Source organism: Prionailurus bengalensis, chromosome F2 (assembly GCF_016509475.1).
Source record: "Prionailurus bengalensis isolate Pbe53 chromosome F2, Fcat_Pben_1.1_paternal_pri, whole genome shotgun sequence".
NCBI classification, from domain to species: domain Eukaryota; kingdom Metazoa; phylum Chordata; class Mammalia; order Carnivora; family Felidae; genus Prionailurus; species Prionailurus bengalensis.
Genome location: NC_057353.1, coordinates 53390600 through 53413297, shown reverse-complemented (window position 1 = coordinate 53413297; position 22698 = coordinate 53390600). Strand labels below are relative to the sequence as shown.

The following is a 22698-nucleotide window of genomic DNA, read 5'->3' as shown; positions in this document are numbered from 1 at the left end:
CGAGTAATGCTACAGCTTGGATGAACTCTGAAAATATTATGCAAAGTGACAAAACGCTACCTATTATATGATTCCATTCATATGAAAGTCCTGAATAGAGAAATCTACAGAGATAGAAAACTGTTGCTTCAGGCCAGGGTTAGAACGAACAAGAGGAAGAGATGAAGAAGACAAGGTCAGTGTAAGATAATAAGGCTTGGATAGTTTTAAGCATATTTAAAGTCACTCTGGCTGCTGTATCAGAATAAATCATAGGTAGAAAAGAGGGTGAGCAAGCTAATTAGTGAAGAAGCTACCCCAAAAATCAAAGCAAGATATTGACGGTGTTTGGACTAAGGATGTGACTTTGGAGGTGGTGTGAACTGATCGGATCTGGATATGCTTCAAAGGTTTGAACCAAAGGGTTTGTTAGTAAATTCAATGTAGAATGTAAGAGAAAGAACAAAGTCAAAGGTGATTCCGAGGGGTCTGAGTAACTGAACAGATGGAACTGGCATTCATTGAGATGGGGAAGAGTGCAAACAGAGCAGGTTTTGATGAGCTACATGGGGGAGTTTTGTTCTGGACATGTTAATAGTGAGATGTTGAGTAGCCAGCTAAATGTATGTGAGTCTGCGGCTAACTAATAGTCTGTGTTGGAGCTATACTTTGGGAGTTGTCAAGGTATAGATTGCACTTAAAGCCCTTAGGTTGAATGATATCAACTAGGGCATTAACGTAGATAGAGAAAAGCTCCAAGACCCACAAGGACTCCAAAATGAAGAGGCCTGAAAGATGAAAACGGACTAGCAAAGGAAACTTCAGAATAAAATCCACATTCCTTATCTTAATCATGACCTAGCCCTTTTCAGAGTCCTTTACCTTACTGTCTAGTCACACAGGATATTTAGCTATTGGAACATACCAAGTCCTTTCCTGTCTCATGGCCTTTGTGTTTGCTAAGCTTTCCACCAGCATAGTTTTACCCAGTCTCCAATTTTCGTGGCTTCCTTCTGTCAGTACAAACTCTCAGTTAAATTGTTACCCTGTCCTTAAGTTTTCTCTTACCCCCCCCCCCCAATTAAACAGGCCCAGCCCGACCACCCCCACTAAATTACGGCTTTTACTATAAACTAAAATTATTTCACTTGTTTCCTGTCTAGAAACGCGTCCCACCATAATTTAACAAACGATTACAAAATGATCAATATATGCCAAACGAAACCTCGGGTCTATTCCTTCTTGTACGTAACTTTTCGGAATACAGGAGCCTCATTATCTTGTCCTCTGTCCTCTGTCGCATCCCAATGTAACCGACAATCCCTCAGCAACCAATTCTCAATTTTCAATATTTATTAGCGAAATGCACTGCAGGGCACTGACAAACTTTCAAACGGAAGATCTGGAGCCCGCCGCTCCGCCCAGTCCCAGAGCTGCCTAGAGGAAGGAACTACCTTGCCTTGGCACGCATGCGCCACTGTTCGCGGAGCGCTACGGGCTGAACCCCGCCCCTTTCCCCCTGCCTTGTTGAACTACTGCTCATGCGCAACCTGGGGCCTGTCTGTTCGTTTGTCGGCGCTATGAATAAAGTTTTAGTGAGCTCAGACTCCCTTTTTCCTTGCCAAGATGGCGGAATACGACTTGACTACTCGTATCGCGCACTTTTTGGATCGGCATCTAGTCTTTCCGTTGCTCGAATTTCTCTCCGTAAAAGAGGTGAGGGGGGCTTTGAGCGCGAGGAAGGCGTGGGAGCGCGTGATACACTGGGGAAGGCCGAAAGGCGGTGACTCTAGCCCTAGGCCTGACACGTGTGAGGCGGCCGCCAGTTTGGTCCTGGATCGGGCAGTAAGGATCTGCAGGTAGTTTAGCGTCTTCTCAGTTGATTAGCACCGCAGAATTCGATTGTGAAGAGAGGGGAAGTGACAGTAGGCAACTTAGGGGGAGAAAGAGGTCTTTGCTTCACTTCTTGACGTGACGGTGCCGGAGGGACTTCCGCGTCGGTTCCTCTCGGAAGTTGATCATTCGCCAGCTTCGCTGGGGTAATGCTTGCTTCCAAAAGCAAATTGGTGTGTGAGAGATTTTGATTTTTCTTTCAGAAACCGTGGGAAGGATGTGCTTGGCTTTGTTTTTGTTTGCTGGAACTTTGGAATAATTTTCCTACCCTTAAGTGAGATAGCTAGACTTTAATTTCCATAAAGTTGTGAATTTTTCCCTTAGAGTTTTCCTGGTCTTTCCTGCCACTTCTAGAAGCGTGGCATATTTTGTCGGATGGGGACGCCCTCCTGCCCCCGCCAAAAATTGGACAGTTTTTACTTAACAGTGCTTTTTTCGGTGTATACAGACTTGGAGTAATTTGAGTGTTAACAGTCATTTAGCTACTCAAAATATTGTGAGATTAGTCTGTGGTTTTGGTACCTCATTTCAAAACATCTCAACCCTAAAAGTTTTGATATACTGGTCTTAGTTATACCTTGAATTTGTTGGGAAATTGATAACATTTTATTAATTATAATAAAGTAATATTACTATGATGAAAGGATTCAAATATTGGCCAGAAAAGTAAATGAATTCTTCATGTGAACGCAGATTACAACGTAAGTTTACTTTGGGAATTCTAGATTTGGGGAGTAGATTTGTGTGTCCCAAAAGCAATAAGACCAAAAAGCCCTTCAAAGAAACATAACATTGTTCTGATAACTTTTCAAATCTTCCTGGTAGTTTCAGTTCATTAGATATGTAGACTCCTCATTCACCTGATCCTTTTCGAAATAAATAACACAACTCCAAAGTTGTGATGTTAGGGAACAGCAAAGTTCCCTTACGGGATTGTTAGACAAATTACATGAGATAAGGCATATAAAGTACTTAGTCTTGTAGGACAAAGTAAGTACTCGTGAATATTTTCTATTCGGAGGGTAGGCCATCCTGTATGAGAGAGGAGTGAGGCAACCAGTTGGGGTTTTGAGGAGTGAGGTAAGGACAAGAAGTGGAGACTGAGAAAACTGACCAAATACAAGAATTGGTAAGTGTGGATGACCCAACTGAGATTGAAAATCATATAAGAGCTCATGCCAGTCACTCTCAGATTGAAAGGAACATTGGAAGATGATTGAAGTAGTGTAAACATGTTTGGAGGTAGACAAGTAAATATATGTCATTTAGAGATGGATTGCTGATCAGCAGAGAAAAAGCACAAATGTGATTGAATAGCATTGTTGCCTGCTCTTGAAACATTTTATAGTCATCCTTAGCCAGAACATAGAAAACAGATGATTTTTTTCCCCAGAACTAGGGATTGACACTGAATTGTATTTGGTTTGAGAAAATGGATGGAATCAGTGATACTACTACTAATGAGGAAATCTTTGAAATAGCTAAAAAATGATATCTAAGCTAATGTGGTGACAACGAAAAAGGGTGATATAAAAATGAGAAAGAGCAGAGGGTACAATGGGATGATGAAGCATTTTAATGATATTGGTGACCAAGATGATGAATTTAAGTTGGAAGTCTTAGAGATGAGGTACTAAGTGAAAGTTGTGAGATAAAGAAAATTTTAAGGCTTGAAGGTTTTGTTTTTTTTTTTTTTTAATGTTTATTTTTGAGAGAGTGCAAGCAGGGAAGGGACGGAGAGGCAAGGGACAGAAGATCCGAAACAGGCTCTGTGCTGACAGCAGAAAGCCTGATGTGGGCTGGAATTCAGGATCTGTGAAATCATGACCTGAGGTGAAGCTGTACGCTTAACCGACTGAGCCACCCAGGTGCTCCAAACCTTGAGTTTTTAAAGATCTTCATTGTGGATGTTGGATTTGTGGAGGATGACAGCAGGAAGAGATGTCAAAAGAATATTTTCAATCTGTTAAAAAGTTGGATCTGTTTCCCAGACATTGATAGACCACAGATTGGCAAACTATAGCCCGTGAAGCAAATACAGCCCTTTGCCTGTTTTGTATGGTTGTAAGTTAAAAATAATTTTAACAGATGGACATTTGCAAACATTTTCAGTTATAGAACACTGACTTTATACCCCAATTGAGTGAAACAGTTCCCACCCAAAAAGAATGGCATTCTTCTCATTAGTAGATCTCTTTTACAAAAAATTTTACTCCATTATTTTTTACTTAGAAAAGAAATTGTGGAAACTCTTACAGTACTTATATAGCCTATCCTAGATTTTTGCTTCTTGGTTTAAAAGTCTAAAATATTTCCTATCTACTCTTTACAGAGTAAGTGTGGGTGGGTATAAGGCAGAATTTAGAGAAGGTGATATAAGCAGATGCAGATTTAAGAGGCTAGTAAGGTCTTAATAGCAGAGGAGCAATGCTTTGAATCTACAGTAGAGACGATGCAAATTAAAAGCTATTAATGGGGTGGCAAGAAGAGGTTGACATGCTAGAGAAAGATGTTTTCACTGAAGATTAGGTTCTCCTGTTTTTTTAAGTAAGCTTTTTATCAGGTATAACATTCATACAGAAAAGTGCCAAATAATAATGCGTTTTTTCAGAGTGAACCCACTTGTGTGACCACCATCCAAATCAATAAATAAAACATTACGAACATCCTAAAAACCTTCCTTCTGACCTTTCCTAGTCATTACACCCCCCAAGGTAAGCACTAGTCCTAGAATAGTTTTGCCTGGTTTTGAAATTAAGCATTGTAGTGCTTTGTATGATTTATTTCCTTCACTGTGAGAGTCATCCAGGATGTTAGGGTAACTGTAGTTCTTTCGTTCCCAGTGCTGAGTGTTAATATGTTAGATGAGTAGACTACAGTTTATCCATTCTAATGTTGATAAACTTGGCTATTACAACTAGTACTGCTATGAACATTCTTGGAAATGCCCTTTGAATATATTCCCCCATTTCTCTTGGGTATCAAGGATCAGAATTACTGGGTGAAAATGTATGTTTGATTTTAGGAGATAAAAACAGTTTTTCATAGTGGTTGTACTTCTGCCAGAAAAGTAAGTGTTCAGTTACTCTACTTCTGCACCAACACCAGTATTGCCAGTTTTTTGTTTGTGTGTGTGCATGTTTTTTTTTTTTTAATGTGGCTTTAACTTGCATTTTCTGTGTGATTAATGAAGTTGAGAACCTTTTTCGGTGTTGGCCATTGGTTATACTCCTGTAAAGTGGGTATTAAAATTTTTAGCCATTTTCAATTATTTTTCTTATATTCTGTAGGAGTTCCTTATATATAGTTTGGAAGTTTCAGTTTTGATCTCATAGCTGTACCATTTGATCACCTTCATCTTTTCACAGGCAGTGAAATGTGGAATCTTCTTGTGTTTTTACTTTCCTTGACAAAATTAAATTTAGTATGCAGATCTTTTGCTGAAGCCTTATCTTGATGACTGTTTACTTAAAAATTTTTTTTTAATTTTGATTACTGTCTCCTTGAATACTGTTGTATAGGATCCTTACATGTTGCTCATTGCACTAGACTTCACATTTATGTGAGTTTGCTTGTGTGTCTGTTTGATCCCTGTAGTATGGGTTAAATTGTTTCTTGAATTCCTTGCAAAGCAAAAACCTGATATGACATGGCTGACCTAGAGAATGGGTGCTAGTTCTGTTTTAGTGGTGTGGATGGGTAAGGATTATGAAGGATTCAAATGATTTAGCAAAAAAAAATATGTGGGGGTAGAGGAGAACCCACCTCAAGGAGAGATGGGTAGGCATCATGTGGATGTGAGAGATAACTAAGAAGGTAAAAAATTTGAGTTGATTCCTCGTGTGGCAAGGAAACCACTATATATGCTTATCAGTAGAGTTGGTGTGGATATTTATTAGTTTATTTGTGGGAACTTAAACATAGTCATTAGAAAGTAATTTTCTCTTGCAGATCTATAATGAAAAAGAATTATTACAAGGGAAATTGGATCTTCTTAGTGATACCAACATGGTAGACTTTGCTATGGATGTATACAAAAATCTTTATTCTGATGATATTCCACATGGTAAGTTTTGTCATTTGGAACTACAGCTTGTCTTGTGAACTGAGGATATGTGTGTTAAAGTTTTGTGATTTATAAAAGAGCTTTTAGCCAAGAGCCTTTAATGCTATTTGAGGTTATTATGGTTTAAAAGTTCTTTGGATGAAAGATAATGTGAAGGTTACATGTCATTTAAAGTATATTATTTTCTCACCACAAAAAGTGTGAGACTACTTTAAAACATGGTCTTTAAATATTTTCAGTTTATAGTATGTATCATCAAAATTGTGCTTATGAATGAATTGTCTCCTTGGAATTATCTGAGAATGTGGCTGTTTTTGGTTTGCTAGTAACTTTTTCAGTTAGCATCTGTGTGCCTTAGAGATTTTTTTTTTTTTTTCCATCTTGAGGCATCTGGGTATAGTCACGGTTCTCATAAACAATGTCCCCAGTCCCAGCATCGTCAGTTCACCTGGGAGAGCTTGTTAGAAATGCAAATTTTGAGGTCATACCCCAGATCTACTTAATCACAAAGTGTTGGCTGAGGCCCAGCACTCAAATTGGAGAACTGCTGTGGTATGGTGTTTTCCACATGTTTCCTATGGTAATAGATGTTCCTTTAAAAAAAAAAAAGTTTCCCCGTAAGTTTGAAAAATGCTGTATTATTTCTTTTGTGAGCACGGTATTTTAAAAGATTCTAAGAATGCTTTCAGTACATAAATACAATTTATTTAGTTTAAATTGACATTTTCCATAATTTAAGCACATATCCCCTTCTATGTTTGAGAAACATTGTTCTAGTAATACTTTTTAATGTGTAACACAAATTATTATACTAAACATAATCACCTTTTCTACTTATATTACAGTAAATGACAGTAGCTCTTTAAATTTTAGTTTGTGATGAAAAAGTTAACTTTTTTAAAAAATTTTTTTAATGTTTATTTTTGAGAGAGAGAAAGTGCGCGCGTGGGGGAGGGGCAGAGAGAGAGGGAGACACAATCCCCGAAGCAGGCTCCAGGCTCCGAGCTTCCAGCACAGAGCTCGAAGCGGGACTCTAACCCACAAACTGCAAGATCATAATCTGAGCTGAGCCGAAGCCACCTAGGCGCCCCAAAAGTTAACTATTTCAGAGTAAAAGTTTAAAGCATGCCTGCAGGGTAGGTTATGTTCAAGTTTTCTGTGGCTCTTCATAATGCAGTAAAAAGAAACTAGAATTGGGTTTGATAGATTACATAAGTAGGTTTATAGTGAAAAGAGAGATTATTGGTTGGCTTTAAAATCCATTCAACCTAATTGAAAATCTATAGTACTGTGTAAACCACTCTGAGTCTCTGTTCAGGAACTCCGGGATAATATTCATCTGAGAAAATTCATTGAGAACAAATGAAACACTAGGAGTAAAGTATTTGAAATGTGGAATTAGATAATTTCTCAGCAGCCACCCCCCTCCCCCAGCTGTATTTGTATATTCCTCAGTTTTCCTTAAGAATAAGAAGAGGACTTCTTTACGTGCTTCTGCATTGCTAGAAAGAAAAAAAATGGATTTGCGAGACTTACCGGGTTGGTGGTTCCTGGCATGTGAATATACTAGGGGCAAATAAATCTATGTACAACTGAAATAAATTGAAATTTTTCCAGAGATATTCTCATGGTGAGCAGTATAGTTGAACATTATAGTACTCCTTTGCATTTTTAATTAGCTTTGAGAGAAAAAAGAACCACAGTTGTTGCACAACTTAAACAGCTTCAGGCAGAAACGGAACCAATTGTGAAGATGTTTGAAGATCCAGAAACTACAAGGCAGATGCAGTCAACCAGGTAACCTCCCTTAATTTGAATTCTAAAAATTCTTTTCTGGATTAATACAAATGTTAATTCAAATTTTAATATCCCATCATAAAAGTTCAGGGTTTAATTGATAACTTTATCTGTTTATTTTCATTTATCCTTATTGTGTATGGACCAGGAATTCCTTAATTAATATTAATACTAATTTTTTTTTAACTTCTTTACCAGTTCCCCAAATCTGATCATGCTACAGCAGTTCTGCCTTCCTCCCCTCTTCCTAGGGGACATTTGGCAATGTCTGGTGACATCTTTCATTGTCACAATTGGAGGGGTGCTACTGGCACCTAGCAAGGAGAGGCCAGGAATGCTGCTAAATATCCTACAACGCATTAGACAGTACCCTACCCTCCAATAAAGAATTATCCACCCCAAAAATGTCAGTAGCACTCAGGTTGACATACCTGTGCCTGGGCAATACCTAGAGGGAAACCTGAGCTCACTTTATCATTTGGCTACATTCTCTCATATCCTTCCAGCCTCATTGCCCAGCCCACGGAGGGAGGGTGGTGTGGAGCTAATAAAGTTATTTTATTCTTAACTTCTCCTTAATTAGAAATAAACATAGTGCTTGGTTTCCAAAGAATGCATATTGCCTTACTCTGTCTTAATATATATCATTAATTGAAGCCCTTTGAGTTATTAGAAACTTTTTAAAATAAAATCTCCTACTAAAATTGAATATTGCCATTGTAGTAAATCTTAGCTACCAACATATTTACTAGAAGAATTACTGAAGATTTTGCCATGTTGTATCTTCAGTTTATACAATATATGGCCAAACCAAATATTAAGAGAGATTAATTCTAAGTTGTCATTTGTGATCTGGGGAAGTGTTACTAGATAATTTTTAACAAGACAGCAAAAACTACACGATTATTATACTATCTTTTAAGTTTATTTTTTAATTTTATTTTTATTAAAAAAATTTTTTTTAATATTTATTTATTTTTGAGAGAGAGAGACAGAGTGTGAGCGTAGGAGGGGCAGAGAGAGAGAGGGAGATCCAGAATCCAAAGCAGGCTCTGGGCTCAGAGCTGTCAGCACAGAGCCCAATGTGGGGCTGGAACTCATGAACCTTGAGATCATGACCTGAGCCGAAGTCAGACGCCCACTGACTGAGCCACCCAGGCACCCCATCTTACAAGTTTATTTATTTTGAGAGAGAGAGCACACGTCTACATGTGTGCATTCAAGCTGGGGAGGGGCAGAGAGTGAGGGAGAGAGAATCCCAAGTGGGCTCTGAGCTGTCAGCGCAGGGCCTGACACGGAAGCTCAAACTCACGCATGGTGAGATCATGACCTGAGCCAAAATCAAGAATTGGCACATCACCCAGGAGCCCATATACCATATTACAGTGTAGCCTGCTATATTACTAACATACACTGTGTTATACTACATATATATACACAGATTATATACACACACACACAGATAGCTATACATAAGATATATATGATTGCTTAGTAAGATAAAGCCATCTGTGTGTGTGTATATATGTATATATATACACGTGTATATATATATGTATATGTGTGTATATACATATATATATATATGTATGTATATATATACACACACACACTACATGTATACACTTATAATGATTTAGACCTTCAGGCCACATGTAAATGCCCACAAAGGAAGAACTGAAATAATCCAGCTGTTAGGGGACAATCAAAAATTTAGAATTTAAATTCTGAATTTATTCTAGTCACTTAAATACGAGGAAGTAGTGAGATTTGGGTTGAATAAGATGAATATAGATTTATTCACCAAATATTAGCACTCCTTGTAGTTTAATAGGCATGGCATTGAGATAAATGAAAGAATGGAATTGTTTTAAAAACTTGTAATTAAACTAGTTATTTTCAGAGTAATAACCTCTACCTGCCAATTTGTTTTTAAATTTTGTTCAACATACTGCATTTCTCATACTTTCCCAGAAATACCCAATCAACCAAAGGACAGTGATTACATACTAAAAGGTACAAGGCGTATAACACAAGTTATTCACTATGATCCACAAGAAATGTTAAGCTTTTTTTGAAATCTTATGTTAAAAAGTTATACATGTTTCATATTCAGTATTATAATATACCCATGTTGATTTTGGTGATGATATTATATTCCTTCCCCATTAAATTTCAAGTAAAATTATGTTCCAGAAAAGCATTCCACAGCATTCCCTCTTGTGGTAAGCATAAGAAAATGTTTCCTTTTTTGAAAATGCGCAGAAAGTGGGTCACTGTGCCATCTATCACTTGTTCCTTGGTGTCTTTGTCATCATTTTGTCTTTTACCCGCCTGGCAACATCTTAGTTATGCAAAGCTAATTTAAGAAAAGTTAAATTGGTTTGACACTAGTTGGATAATAGTTATACAGGGTGTGTAGCATAGATATGTAAGTTAAGATAATTGATTAATCTTGTAATGTTCTGTTTATTTGATTCTGGAAGACTTTGTTTCTAGTGTTTAAGTATTAAGATATTTAGATGGCTTTATGTGGGTAATAGGAATGTTTGGATATGCTCATTTTGTTTTGTGTGGCCTATCAAATCAGTAATTTTTGTTTCTAATTTAGAGATGGTCGGATGCTGTTTGACTACCTAGCGGACAAGCATGGTGTAAGTGGTATTTAAAAAATTCTCTAATTTTCCCATTTATAATTCATTCTACTTTAAATCATTGTTAAGAATGCATTTGATGGCAGTTGTATTCATGTTGGCAATGATTCCACAAATCTGACAAAACATATTTAAGTGATATATTGGTCAATAAAGGGGCTCTTTCTTATCTTTAAAAAAAAAATTTCTTTAGGGCACCTGGGTGGTTTAGTCGGTTAAGTGTCCAACTCTTGGTTTCAGCTCAGGTCATGATCTCAGTGGTTTGGGGGTTTGAGTCCTGTGTCGGACTCCCTGCTGACAAGGGGGAGCCTACTTGGGATTCTTTCTCTCTCTCTCTATCTCTCTCAAAATAAATAAATAAATAACACTTAAAAATTTTTTTCTTTAGTTGTCCTGTTTCAATAAGGTTAATTAAAGAATAGTGCTGTGAAGACAGGTTTGTGGCTTAACAAGAATACAATTTCCGAATTGACATTAAATATATGATATGTTTTCAAAACATCAGTTTTTAAAATTGGTGCTGATAAGAAAATGATTATTTTGAGTGAGAGTGTGAGTGCAAGTGTGCGTGTGAGTGAGGTGGGGCAGAGAGGTAAGGAGAGAGAATCCTAAGCAGATACCACACTCAGGTCATCATGGAGCCCAACATGGGGCTGGAACTCATGACCCTGAGATCATGACCTGAGCCGATATCAGGAATTAAGGGTGAGATGCTTAACTGACTGAGCTACCCAGGCGCCCCACTTAAACTTACCTTAAATCATAGAAATTCTCAAAAGTTTTTATTTTTCCTAGAATACTCAAGTAATAGGTACCATTTATTTTTGATGGATTAACAAATAAAGATAGAACTAAATTTGAATTAGAAATGCTTTGAGCAGTAGAATTAAGTAATACTTTGGCTGCCTTGTGGAATATAGTAGCTCTTGACATTATCAAGGTCTTCATAAATACCCAATAAGGGAATTTTATTGTAGGCTTTTCTAGTCATCTCCCAGTCTCCCTTCCCTTGTGTTAACTCAAACCATAAAGATTTACATATAATTAATTCTTTAACTTGCGTTCAAGTTTTATCTCTCATTTAACAATTACTTTAGCAGGAGGTATGCTGACCACTGTGCAAATTATTCTTTCTGGTTTCCATATAGAATGTTTGGTGTATTTGATAATGTTCTAGTTCGTAGTCCTTCTCTTAGATTTCTTCACTTTCACTTTGCTTGCATTGCTAATGTTAATATTTCGTGTCATTTGGAGGCCAGTTTTCACAGAGAATTGAAGTTTACTGTACATATTATTTGTACAGAATCACAAGACTGTATAGGGATGCATATATTTGGTAGTTATCTAAGCTCATTAACCAGCTGGGAGACCTTCCCACTGCAATTCAGATTTGGATTGCAACAAATTAGGTATTGTAGAATTTGTAACTCTTTGAGACCAGAATTATGAATGCTAAATCCACCAATTCCTAACATATGTTTTAAGAGTCATGTATTTCTGATCATGGATTTTGTTTTTGTTTTTTGTGACACTTGGCATACAGAGAATTGACTTCTAGGGACATTTAAAGGAGTGAATGGTTTGAATTTTAAAACTCAAAGTTAGAAATAGAACTGATGCTTTTTCTTTTCTTTTCTTTTTTTAGTTTAGGCAGGAATATTTAGATACACTCTACAGGTATGCAAAATTCCAGTATGAATGTGGGAATTACTCTGGAGCAGCAGAATATCTTTACTTCTTTAGAGTGTTGGTAAGTAATTTTTTTTTTCTTTCAGATTTTGTAGGTTTTACTTGCTTTGTCAAAACATGTCTATAGATTTGAGTCTGTACATTAACTTTTCAAGAATTCTTGGGGAAAGGAAAAAATAAAAGTTTTCCTAACAAAGAACAAATAGAAATAGGAAAGCTTATATCAGGACCTCAAAATTTGAAGAAAGATTTAACTTGTCCTTGAAATCCAAAAGTAGGAGCCACTAATTTGTTATTTTATGTATAATTGTATGATTTTAACATTAGCAAAATTCTATCTTATAATCAATTTGTTATGTTACTGTGCAGCACAGTGAGCAGCACATTGTGGGTACTTAATAAATATTTATTGCATAAATCCATTATTCCTAACTTTAATTCATTATTTTATGCTGTATATCTCCCTTGAATTTGTTTTAAACACTATGGAATTCTGAGGATATGTGAAAAAAAATTACACCTTAATAGTAACTTTTTTCCATTTACTTCTGTACTCAGCTGAGTTTAGAATATGAATCTGTGTGTGTGTGTGTGTGTGTGTGTGTGTGTGTGTGTGTGAGAGAGAGAGAGAGAGAGAGAGAGAGAGTGAGTGTGTTTAATGTAGGAGGTAGGTGAGTTTAAATGGTATTATTAGAGCAAATTTCTAACCATAAAGAATCCTGTTTGTTATTTTCATTTGGCTATTTGACATGTTCCTAGATTACTGCCTTTTTAAAAATTTTTCAATGTTTATTTTGAGAGAGACAGGGATCGGGGAGGGGCAAAGCGAGAGAGAATCTCACGCATGTTCCCACGCATGCTCCATGCTCTCAGCACAGAACCCATAGCCTGATGTGCGACTTGAGGAACCATGAGACCATTACCTGAGCTGAAATCAAGAGTTGGACTCTTAACCAACTGAGCCACCCAGGTGCCCCTAGATTTAGGGCTTTTATTTGGGAGGAAGGAGAGTTCCATGAAGCCACAGAAAAAAATCAGCATTTGAAATGAAAAGATCTCTTTCTCATTTTGCCTTCTGTGTAGGTAATTGTATTAATAAATGCCTTGTGGAGTTATCAAAATGCCCTTGTTTTAACTAACTTCTCATTTGAAGAATTACAATTTGTTACTCACCCTGGGTTAATAAGCAAGTACCTAAGTCTCTGATTTCTCTAGTTAATCCTAGATGTTGGGAAATGATCTCTTAAGACAGGGACTTGACTGTTTTCTAACCTTGGAAGAGTCTGTTTCTTCTGTCTCTGTTTTCTGGTGCCTTTCTTTTTTTTTAGCCGCATATGTCACAAAGAAAAGATGTAGGGCTGCTATCTTTGGTTGTTTTCCAGGAAATTAAATTTTCTTTTGGGGGGGAGCAGGGAAAGGGAAGAGATTGATATGTTATTAATTCAAATAATTCCTACACTTAAAAAAAGTACTTAGAGAACTTCATTTTTTAAAACTACCATTTATCCTTCAAAGAAATAAAGATTTTCAGTTTATTTCCAAGTTTGATTTGAAAAAAAATTATTTTTCTCTTGCTCCCGTTTGTGAATGTTCTTAATTTGCAGATTAGCTGTGGTTAGCTTGCAAGTGCATTGAAGGTAATCAGTGATGCTAAACTTGTAGTGGCTTATCAGAAAATTCCATCAGTTTTACTTTGAATATTATGAAGGATTTAGGAGAGCAAAAGTTGATTACTTTGGAAATGTAAACAGCTTAGACCAGGATTGTAAAATCAGAAGCCTGATATGATTACAGGTACATGAAAAGAGTTGGTTATTCATATCATTTGTTAATGCTGGGAGTGAATTTTGAGAATGAAGATTTAGTGTCATGTTAGAGTTCTAGCACAGTAAATTTATTGTTGCTGGTCAGTGAGTGAATGTGCCATTTTGCTAAGACATGGAAACTTAAGGTAACTGCTGGAAATCCAGATATTGAAACTCTTCTAGCATATCCATCCTTGAAAGCAGGTCGGTATGAAGAGCCAACTGTAATGACATGGACTTGAGCCAGAGTAGTACGCATGAATCTTTGGGGGATTAAAAAACTTTCTATGCTGTTACAAAAAGCTTTTATCCTAACAAATATAACATTCTAGTCTTAATAGTATATTATATGTAGTAATATTTTGTAATTAGTCTGACAATTTCTACAAATGCTCGTGAAGTTTTTATACTTACTTTTTTTTTTTTTAATGTGAAGATCTAAGTTAGTTTCCTAACTTAAAAAAATCCTCAATTTTAAACCTTTGCATTACCTAACAGGTCTTGTGTTGGAACTCAAATGACATTTGTTAGGTGATTGATTACCATGATTTGAGCACAAAATCAATGTTTTACGTTAAGAGCAGTTAAACTAGAGTGATTAGATAGTGCTTAGAAATTAGGTGAAATTTATTTTTAAATTCATGTCCCATCTGTGTGACAAGACATTTGAGTAGCTGGGAGTTGGTTACTTTCTGTTGGCATATTGATAGAGGCTAACAAAGCTAAGTTTTAAAAAATGGATAATTTTACTTCTTTTCTTTTGTTTGGATAGACATTACTATAAAATCTATGTATATGTGAAATCTTGTTAATAGCAAAGATTAAAAATCCTGGTTTTGATTTGGGATGAATAATGTTAGTGTTTTACATGTTAGTTATTTACTTTTATTTTTTTGTAATAGCCTTCTTTTTTTCATTTCTAAATTCTTGTCTGGTGGTTGGGTATTCTTTTAAATCTATAGTTAGGGAAACATAAGATATGAAAGAACCATTGTAACTATGATCTGAGATTAGAATTTGACTCTCCAGGTGACCTATTGTAGGTCAGTGTTGTGTAAATTAAAGCAGTGTGACCTCGGAATCTACCTTTATTTTTAAAAAGTTTGGTGGTTTTTAGAATACATCAAGCAGTGTTTACATGCACCCTATATGGTTGTACTCTGAGAAATGCATTAATTTGGAATGAAATGGTAGAGCAGATTTAGTAGGAATTTTTGAACGTTTTTGTTTTAAAAGTTATTTTAAAAAATTAATAAAAGGTATTAACACTGTATTTTAATTATTTTGTGAAAATCTGCCTTCTCTGTGGCCTCTGACTCTAAAATATAACCCTCCCTTCATCCAGCAGCTATTTGAAATAAAAGTGATTTTAAGATGCTAGAACTATTTGTGATCATGTTTTACTAGCGTGGTTTTTTGTTGTTTCACTCAGAATTTTAAATTTATCTCCTGTAAGTACATGCCATTTGGTTTAAAGGTACTTCTCCTTGACTTAAGAAAGCTTAAGTAATGATGACTTTTGGAAGCTTTAGGATCTTAGGTGATGTTTGGGTCTGATGTGCTCTGTTTGATAATGTTGGTGTAAAAGATGTTTGGGGCACCTGGGTGGCTCAGTTGGTTAAGTGTCTGACTCTTGATTTCGGCTCAGGTCATAATCTCAGTTTTTAGTTCATGAGTTTCAGCCCAGTGTCAGGCTCTTCACTGACAGCATGGAATCTGCTTAGGATTCTCAGTCTCCCTCTCTTTCTGCCCCTCCCCTGCTCCCTTGCATGCTGTCTCTCAAAAATAAACATTTTTTAAAAAGTTATCTGTTTCATATTGATTTTCAGATACATAGATTATCACATTTTAATACCAAACTGGGTTGTGTCTTAAATTGGTTGTGTTTTGGAAACATAAATAATAGTGTATCTTAAGATTGATGGTGTCTTAAATTTGATAAAATATTCCTCAGATTTTAAAGTAAGGATCAAACATTTTATCCTTTATACTTTGAACAGTGATTTTATGGATTTCTGTAAATCAATTTTTAAATTTCACTGAGTTTTGACAAATGCATATACTTGTACAACTATCACCGTATCAAGATAAAGAATATTTCTGTTAATGCAGAAAGACCCATTATGCCCCCTTGTAGTCACACCTCACCCTGATTTTATCCACTGATCTGTTGTCCATCCCTATAGATTAGTTTTGTTTGTTCTAGAATTGTATGTAAGTGGGATGAAATATGTAAGCTTGTGCCTGGCTCGCTTTGACCAGCAAGTTTTTAAGTTTCATTTCTGTTACTGTGTGCATCAGAGTTGATTCTTGATGCACCTGGGAGGCTCAGTCAGTTGAGCATCTGACTCTTGATTTCAGCTCAGGTTATTGTCCCAGGATCTAGCCACACATTGGGTTCTGTGGTGGATGTGGTGCCTACTTAAGATTTTTTTCCATCTGCTTCTCTCCCCAACTCACACGCACGTGCTCTCTCTCTCTGTGTGTCTCTTTGTCTCTCTGTCTAAAAATAAGTAAATAAATAATAAAAGTTTGATTCTTTTTATTGGTGCATAGTATTCCATTCTATGACTATACTAGAATTTATTTGTTGATGATCATTTGGATTACTTCCAGTTGTTATCTTAAAAATAAAATTGCCATGAATATTCAAGTACAAGTGGTATGTTTTTTTGTGGACCTATATTCTAATGATAATAAGAAGAATCAGTGGTTTCATGGTTATGTTTCAAAATTTAATTTATGAATTTAGTGTCTGTTATTAGAGTTTGCTAAATGTTATTCAGTATATTTGAGTTAATTACTGCTGTCAAAGTCCTTAATAGGTGTTTTGGCCTTGTGACTCTTTTCCATTGGTGACAAGAAGAGGTAGGGTGCTCTACCCTTTTTGTAGGTTTAGATTGTGGTATAAATTTATATCTTTCATGATTAGAAGAATAACTTTGGGGATGCCTAGGTGGTTTAGTCGGTTAAGCTTCAGGCTCTTGGTTTCGGCTCAAGTCATGATCTTGCAGTTTGTGAGATAGAGCCTGCGCCTGCCTCTGCACTGACCAGCATAGAGCCTGCTTGGGATTCTGTCTCCCTCTCTGCTCCTCCCTGCTTGCGTGCACGCTCTCTCTCTCAAATAAACTTAAAAAAAAAGTTTAATTTTGGGGGAATTACGGTCTCCCATGTGTCAGGTTCCCTCTTTAATTAAAATGGAAAATATTTACCTTTATAGTGGTTTTATTAGGATTATATATGAAAATTAACATTTATTGCTCAGTATGTATACCTTTGATTATTATTATTATTATCCAGTAGACCTGCTTTTCCCTCTGTCTCTTTCTGACCCTTTTCATTTGTGTCATAATTTGGATATTTTTTTCTAAAAATAATTTTTCTAAATTGTGAATAAAATTCACAAGTCTGGATTTGCCACACATTTATTCCAGTGATTTTAACAACAGATATCCTTTGAATCTAACTGGTTTCCAAAGTTTTAGGTGCCTAAAATTTGATTAGTGTATAAATTACCAAAAATGGGTTAAACTAAAACACTGGTGCTGTGTCCTAGTTTTAAATCACTCTTTCTGATTTAGACTGAATATCAAATGGCTGAGGTTTTTTTGTAAATTAAGTTAAAGGGAAGCTGTTTGAATCAGTTTAGCCAATGTGAACCAATAAGAACTTAGATAATTACAGTTTGGGGTAGAAAGCTACAGGTCTTTTAGTAGGCAAGATAGATATGTAAAGTATAAAATGTACAGCATCTTTTTTTTCCAGAGTATTCAGAATATAATTAATTATGATTGCCTAAACAGGTTCCAGCAACCGATAGAAACGCTTTGAGTTCACTCTGGGGGAAACTGGCCTCTGAGATCTTAATGCAGAACTGGGATGCAGCTATGGAAGACCTTACACGGTTAAAAGAAACCATAGATAATAATGTGAGTTACATTTTTCCATGGTGATTCTCTGAAATTTCTGTGTGACCTTCATACTTTCTGATGAGGAAAACACTGTGTACTTTAAAAAACAGAAGGGTGGTGAGAGGAAGGAAACTGTTCAGATTAGCTTTTGTTGACTTGACATACAAATCACAGTGGGTTAGTGGATTGACTAGTTTCACTGAATCTCCTTGAGAGAAACTATCAAACTTATTTTGGCTCTTAGAGAAAAGAACTGTTTTCATTTCTCTTACAGCTACTGTGCCTTTTTTATTTGTACAGTGAAAATGGCGTAATGCTATTAGTGCCACCTCAGTAATAAGTCCTCAATAAGACAGTTTTCATCTATAATTATTTCTGATAAAAGCACTTATTATGGAGTATTTAGTTCAGTCTGCTTTTAAAATGTTTTCTGAAATGGGTATAATTTACAGCTTCTGGCTTAGCAGAATTATTGAATTTATCTCTCAGAACAGGGAGATAATTTCTAATGTCGAGATTTGTGCAGATAGTAGAGGGTCCAGGGGTTAGGACTTTGATCATAAGGGCTCTAGGGTATGCCTCAGAAGGTTCTCATTTTTAACTAAAATTCTGAGATCAGTGTTTATTCTTTTATTCTCTTGCCTCTTTCTCATATTAATATTTCCTATGTACTTATTTTTTAACTCTATAGTCTGTGAGTTCCCCACTTCAGTCTCTTCAGCAGCGAACATGGCTCATCCACTGGTCCCTTTTTGTTTTCTTCAACCACCCCAAAGGGCGTGATAATATTATTGATCTCTTCCTTTACCAGCCACAGTAAGTTATTTTACTATATAATTTGGTTTTAGTCATATGAAATAATATGGATTTTTTTTTTAAACTTAAAAATGTACTTCTAACATTTGAATTTGTTGTTAACCTTTTTTCCCTTCATGTGGTAGCTTTGCTGCTTATTGTTAAAGTTTACACGTAACTAAATTTTTTGAAAAAAGTATACTTTAAGTTCATTGAAGTGCTATTTAGTGTGCTTCGTGGGCCAGCAGCATAGGCATCATGTAGAATCTTAGGCCTCGCCCTAGAAAAACCAAATCAGAATCTGCATCTTAACAAGATCCCAGTAATTAATATATTAATTAAAGCTTTAGAATTAGGGCTCCATGCCAAATTACTAGAAGAAATATATACATCCTAGAATCCTTTATATCATCATTGCTCCATTATCCAGCTTTTGGTGATGAGAAATTTACTGCTTTATGAACATTGTTAGCTATATCATTTTTTTTAAATTTAGTTTTCCATTTGAGCTTAGGTGCCTTTGAATCTCTTATTTGCTTAGAACACCGGAAAACAAGACTGCTTTGTGAAAACACTTCAGATATTTGAAGATAATTTTTCCTTATCTCTTCTTTCAGGCTAAATATCTCTGGTTTTATCAATATTTAATTTTTCAGACTCTTTAGTATTTTGGTTGCCTTTCTTAGATAACAATGCCAGTTTATCCATAGCCTTCTTAAAATATGAATCTTCAGAATTCTAGGTTTGTTACTTAAATTTTATAGGTTACTGGGGCAATATTAGCTTCTTGACCTGTATATGTGCTTATATAAATATAGCCCAAGATTGCAATAACACTTTAGCATTTGTTTCATGGTATGCCATATATTGACTATCTTGTTAGCTAAACTTGATATAAACACTTGAGCCATAGGTTTTGTTATATCTTACCCTAAATGAAGATGTAGTTCTATTTCACTTGATTTTTGTTTATTATTGTCTGTCAAATTATCAGATTTTAACATTTTTCTCTAAAATGCATATTTATTTTAATTTATAAAAGTGTACCTAAGAAATAGTTGGTGTAATACCCTTCTGATACAAAACATCAGTGAAGATTGAGCAACCTGTTTTTAATTTTTGTAATTTTCAGTCTTGAAAATAATATCTGTGGCAATATATTTGGATAAATTGATGAGATAATCTAAACTGAGTCCCATTAATAAATGTGACTTTAATTAATAAGTATACTTCAAATACTCATTTTAGTAAGATTTTTCAGACTAATATATTTGACCTCCTCAGTGAAATTGTTACCGTAATCAGTAGCACTTTGAATTTAAGAGAAATTAAGTTGTTAATGGTAATACAGATAAATAATATTCAGCGAACTGAGAAATGCCAGTAATTATTTTTATGGAAAATTAGGGAGCCAATTTTAAATGGTGTATATTCTATTCTCTGCATTAGATGCTAAATGTTCCCCTGGATTTGGTAAAAAGTACTTTTAACAGAAATAGACCTGTTTTATTTTACATTGCAATGTAAATTGAATATTAATGTATTTAGTCAGTATAAATGACATGGTGACCCAGTATGTTAAAACTAAACATGGGCAGAGGAGTTTTTGAAACAGGAAATTATGTTTTTCTTTCCTTGAAAAAAAGAAAAAAAAACCTACATGGCATTAGGTAAAAAACAATTTTTGATCTTTGCCTGCATCCCATTTTAAATATAAATGACAAGAGGTGAAAATTTATTTTTTATAACATTGTATTTATTTTTCTATTTGAGATATTTTATAGTATTTTATAGTATTTAAGCATACCTTCTAGATTCACGTTATTCACTAATGTGTTCATAATAGCCTCATTCTTAGCTGTTATACCTTAAAGAAATCATATTTGTGGGAAATTCATTATTAAAACTATATATATAGTTTTAAAATTATAATTGTATTTGAATATTATTTGCTGTTTGTTAGATGCCTTGATAAATTGTTTATAATCTGGAAAGTTATATAAATCATAGTCTGTATGTTGAATTAAGTAAAAGACTAATGCAAAAGATTAAAAAGACAAAGCCCAAAATAACTGTAAACTAAAATAATATTCTACAAGGGTGTAATACTTGTTCTGGCTTTTAGCATAGAAAGCTCAGCAGCTTTACTTGGTAGTGTCTTAAAGGTAGATTTATGAAGATAGAAGCTGAACCATCCTCAGAAAGACTGATGTGTAAAACCAGAATACCATCAGTAATTTATAATGAGAAGTGTAAGTGGTACGAGTTCTCACCCTATAGGTTTAACACATAGGAAGCTGTGTAATAAACATAAGATTGCTTAATGAGTACTTAGAATCAGAATGCAAAGTTTAATTATGTGGGTGGACTGTTAATGGCACCATCAGGTTAAGCTGGCCTAGTATATCTATCTTCACAATAGGACTATTGCACTGGGACCAGATCATGAACATTTTTGACATATGTTACTCTCAACATTTGGATGGGCATTTCCTAGATTTGCTTTTTTATTTCTCTTTTCTTGATTCCATTTCAGATCAGTACTTCCCACTGTGCTCCTACCCCCACCCCCCATTCTGATTTAAGTATGTTAATGTCTTTTATCAAGTTCTTCTCAAGTTTTATTTGGTAGCTTTCTCTTACCAGAGATTAAACTGATTAATCTCCCTCTGCTGTGGTGAATTGTTTATTTAATCCTCTCAGGGCAGTGATTCTTGAGAGGTACCTTTTGGGAAGTACTTTTATGCAATCATTACATTTTAGAAAAGGCTTATATATTTGTGATACTGACAATTACAATCTATCTCATGCAGTGATTGAGACACAACAATAGTGGACAAATCTGGAGTATCCAGAAAAATGACTAGTAAATCATTGCAAGAAATTTGGGAATGTTGATTGGTAAAATAGCTACATATCTGTTTTTAATGTTAAACTATGCATCTTATAGAAAAGATGTTTTCTGAGAATTTCACACAAGAATTAAGGATATATTTCTTGTTATTTATGGAGATTTAAGCAAACATGCATTCAAATGAGAAGAGATTAAAAATAACACAAACATTAATATTTTGTCTCTTTCCTGATTAATAAAACCTGTAAGATTGTCTTAAGAGTTGATTGGTATCCCCAAAATCAGGTGTGCGAGGATGAACCTGCCATGAAGAGCAAATTTAACCCACACTTTGGCCTGTAATATGTGGCTATAATCCTGACACCTAGGGGTTGGGTTAAGGATAAGGGCAGCTCTTCCTGAATTAAGCCATTGGAATCATTAGGAATTGGCTTTCCAGGGTACTGCTTATTAGTAGACCCACTCTTCTTTGTTTTTTGCAGTTACATCTGTATTTAGAAAGGAACATTATATTAAATAGGTAGGCTTTTTGAATATTTCCAAGTAATGAAAAGCATGCAAACAAGAAAAATAAAAGTATTCAGGGGTGCCTGGGTGGCTCAGTTGGTTAAGTGTCTGACTTTGTCTCAGGTCATGATCTCACAGTTCGTGAGTTCAAGCCCTGCATCAGGCTCTTTGCTAATAGCTCAGAGCCTGGAGCCTGCTCCAGATTCTGTGTGTCCCTCTGTCTCTTCCCCTCTCCCGCTTGTTCTCTTTCTGTCTCTCTCTCTCTGTCTCTCAAAAATAAACATTAAAAAAAGTATTCTTAAAAAAAAAAAGAAAAATAAAAGTATTCAAACCCACTGTGAAAATTATGTAATACAAACGAGGGAAACAATACAGATTAATTCCTGACAATTTTATGGCTCATATGAAATTTTAAAAGCATATGTTTAATTCATTAGTAGAACCGTTTGTTATGGATACTAGAAATACAAAGGTAGTTCAGTTGAGATTACAGAAAGTGTTGGGGCGCCTGGGTGGCGCAGTCGGTTAAGCGTCTGACTTCAGCCAGGTCACGATCTCGCGGTCCGTGAGTTCGAGCCCCGCGTCAGGCTCTGGGCTGATGGCTCGGAGCCTGGAGCCTGTTTCCGATTCTGTGTCTCCTTCTCTCTCTGCCCCTCCCCCGTTCATGCTCTGTCTCTCTCTGTCTCCAAAATAAATAAAAACGCTGGGGAAAAGAAAAATTAAAAAAAAAAAAAAAAAAAAAAAGATT

At 35.5% G+C, this 22698-nt stretch overlaps 1 protein-coding gene across 1 annotated transcript in view; it reads left to right on the top strand.

Annotated features, from left to right (window-relative positions):
* Window positions 1–1513: 1513 nt before the first annotated feature.
* The window catches only part of EIF3E (eukaryotic translation initiation factor 3 subunit E), a 55213-nt gene continuing 34028 nt past the window's right edge, over window positions 1514–22698 (top strand). The window contains exons 1-7 of the mRNA XM_043601603.1: window positions 1514–1695; window positions 5824–5938; window positions 7618–7735; window positions 10347–10389; window positions 12035–12139; window positions 17687–17812; window positions 18486–18610. Of these exons, the coding sequence (XP_043457538.1) occupies window positions 1606–1695; window positions 5824–5938; window positions 7618–7735; window positions 10347–10389; window positions 12035–12139; window positions 17687–17812; window positions 18486–18610 (722 nt within the window). The 5' untranslated portion in view covers window positions 1514–1605. The remainder of the gene's footprint in view (window positions 1696–5823; window positions 5939–7617; window positions 7736–10346; window positions 10390–12034; window positions 12140–17686; window positions 17813–18485; window positions 18611–22698) is intronic.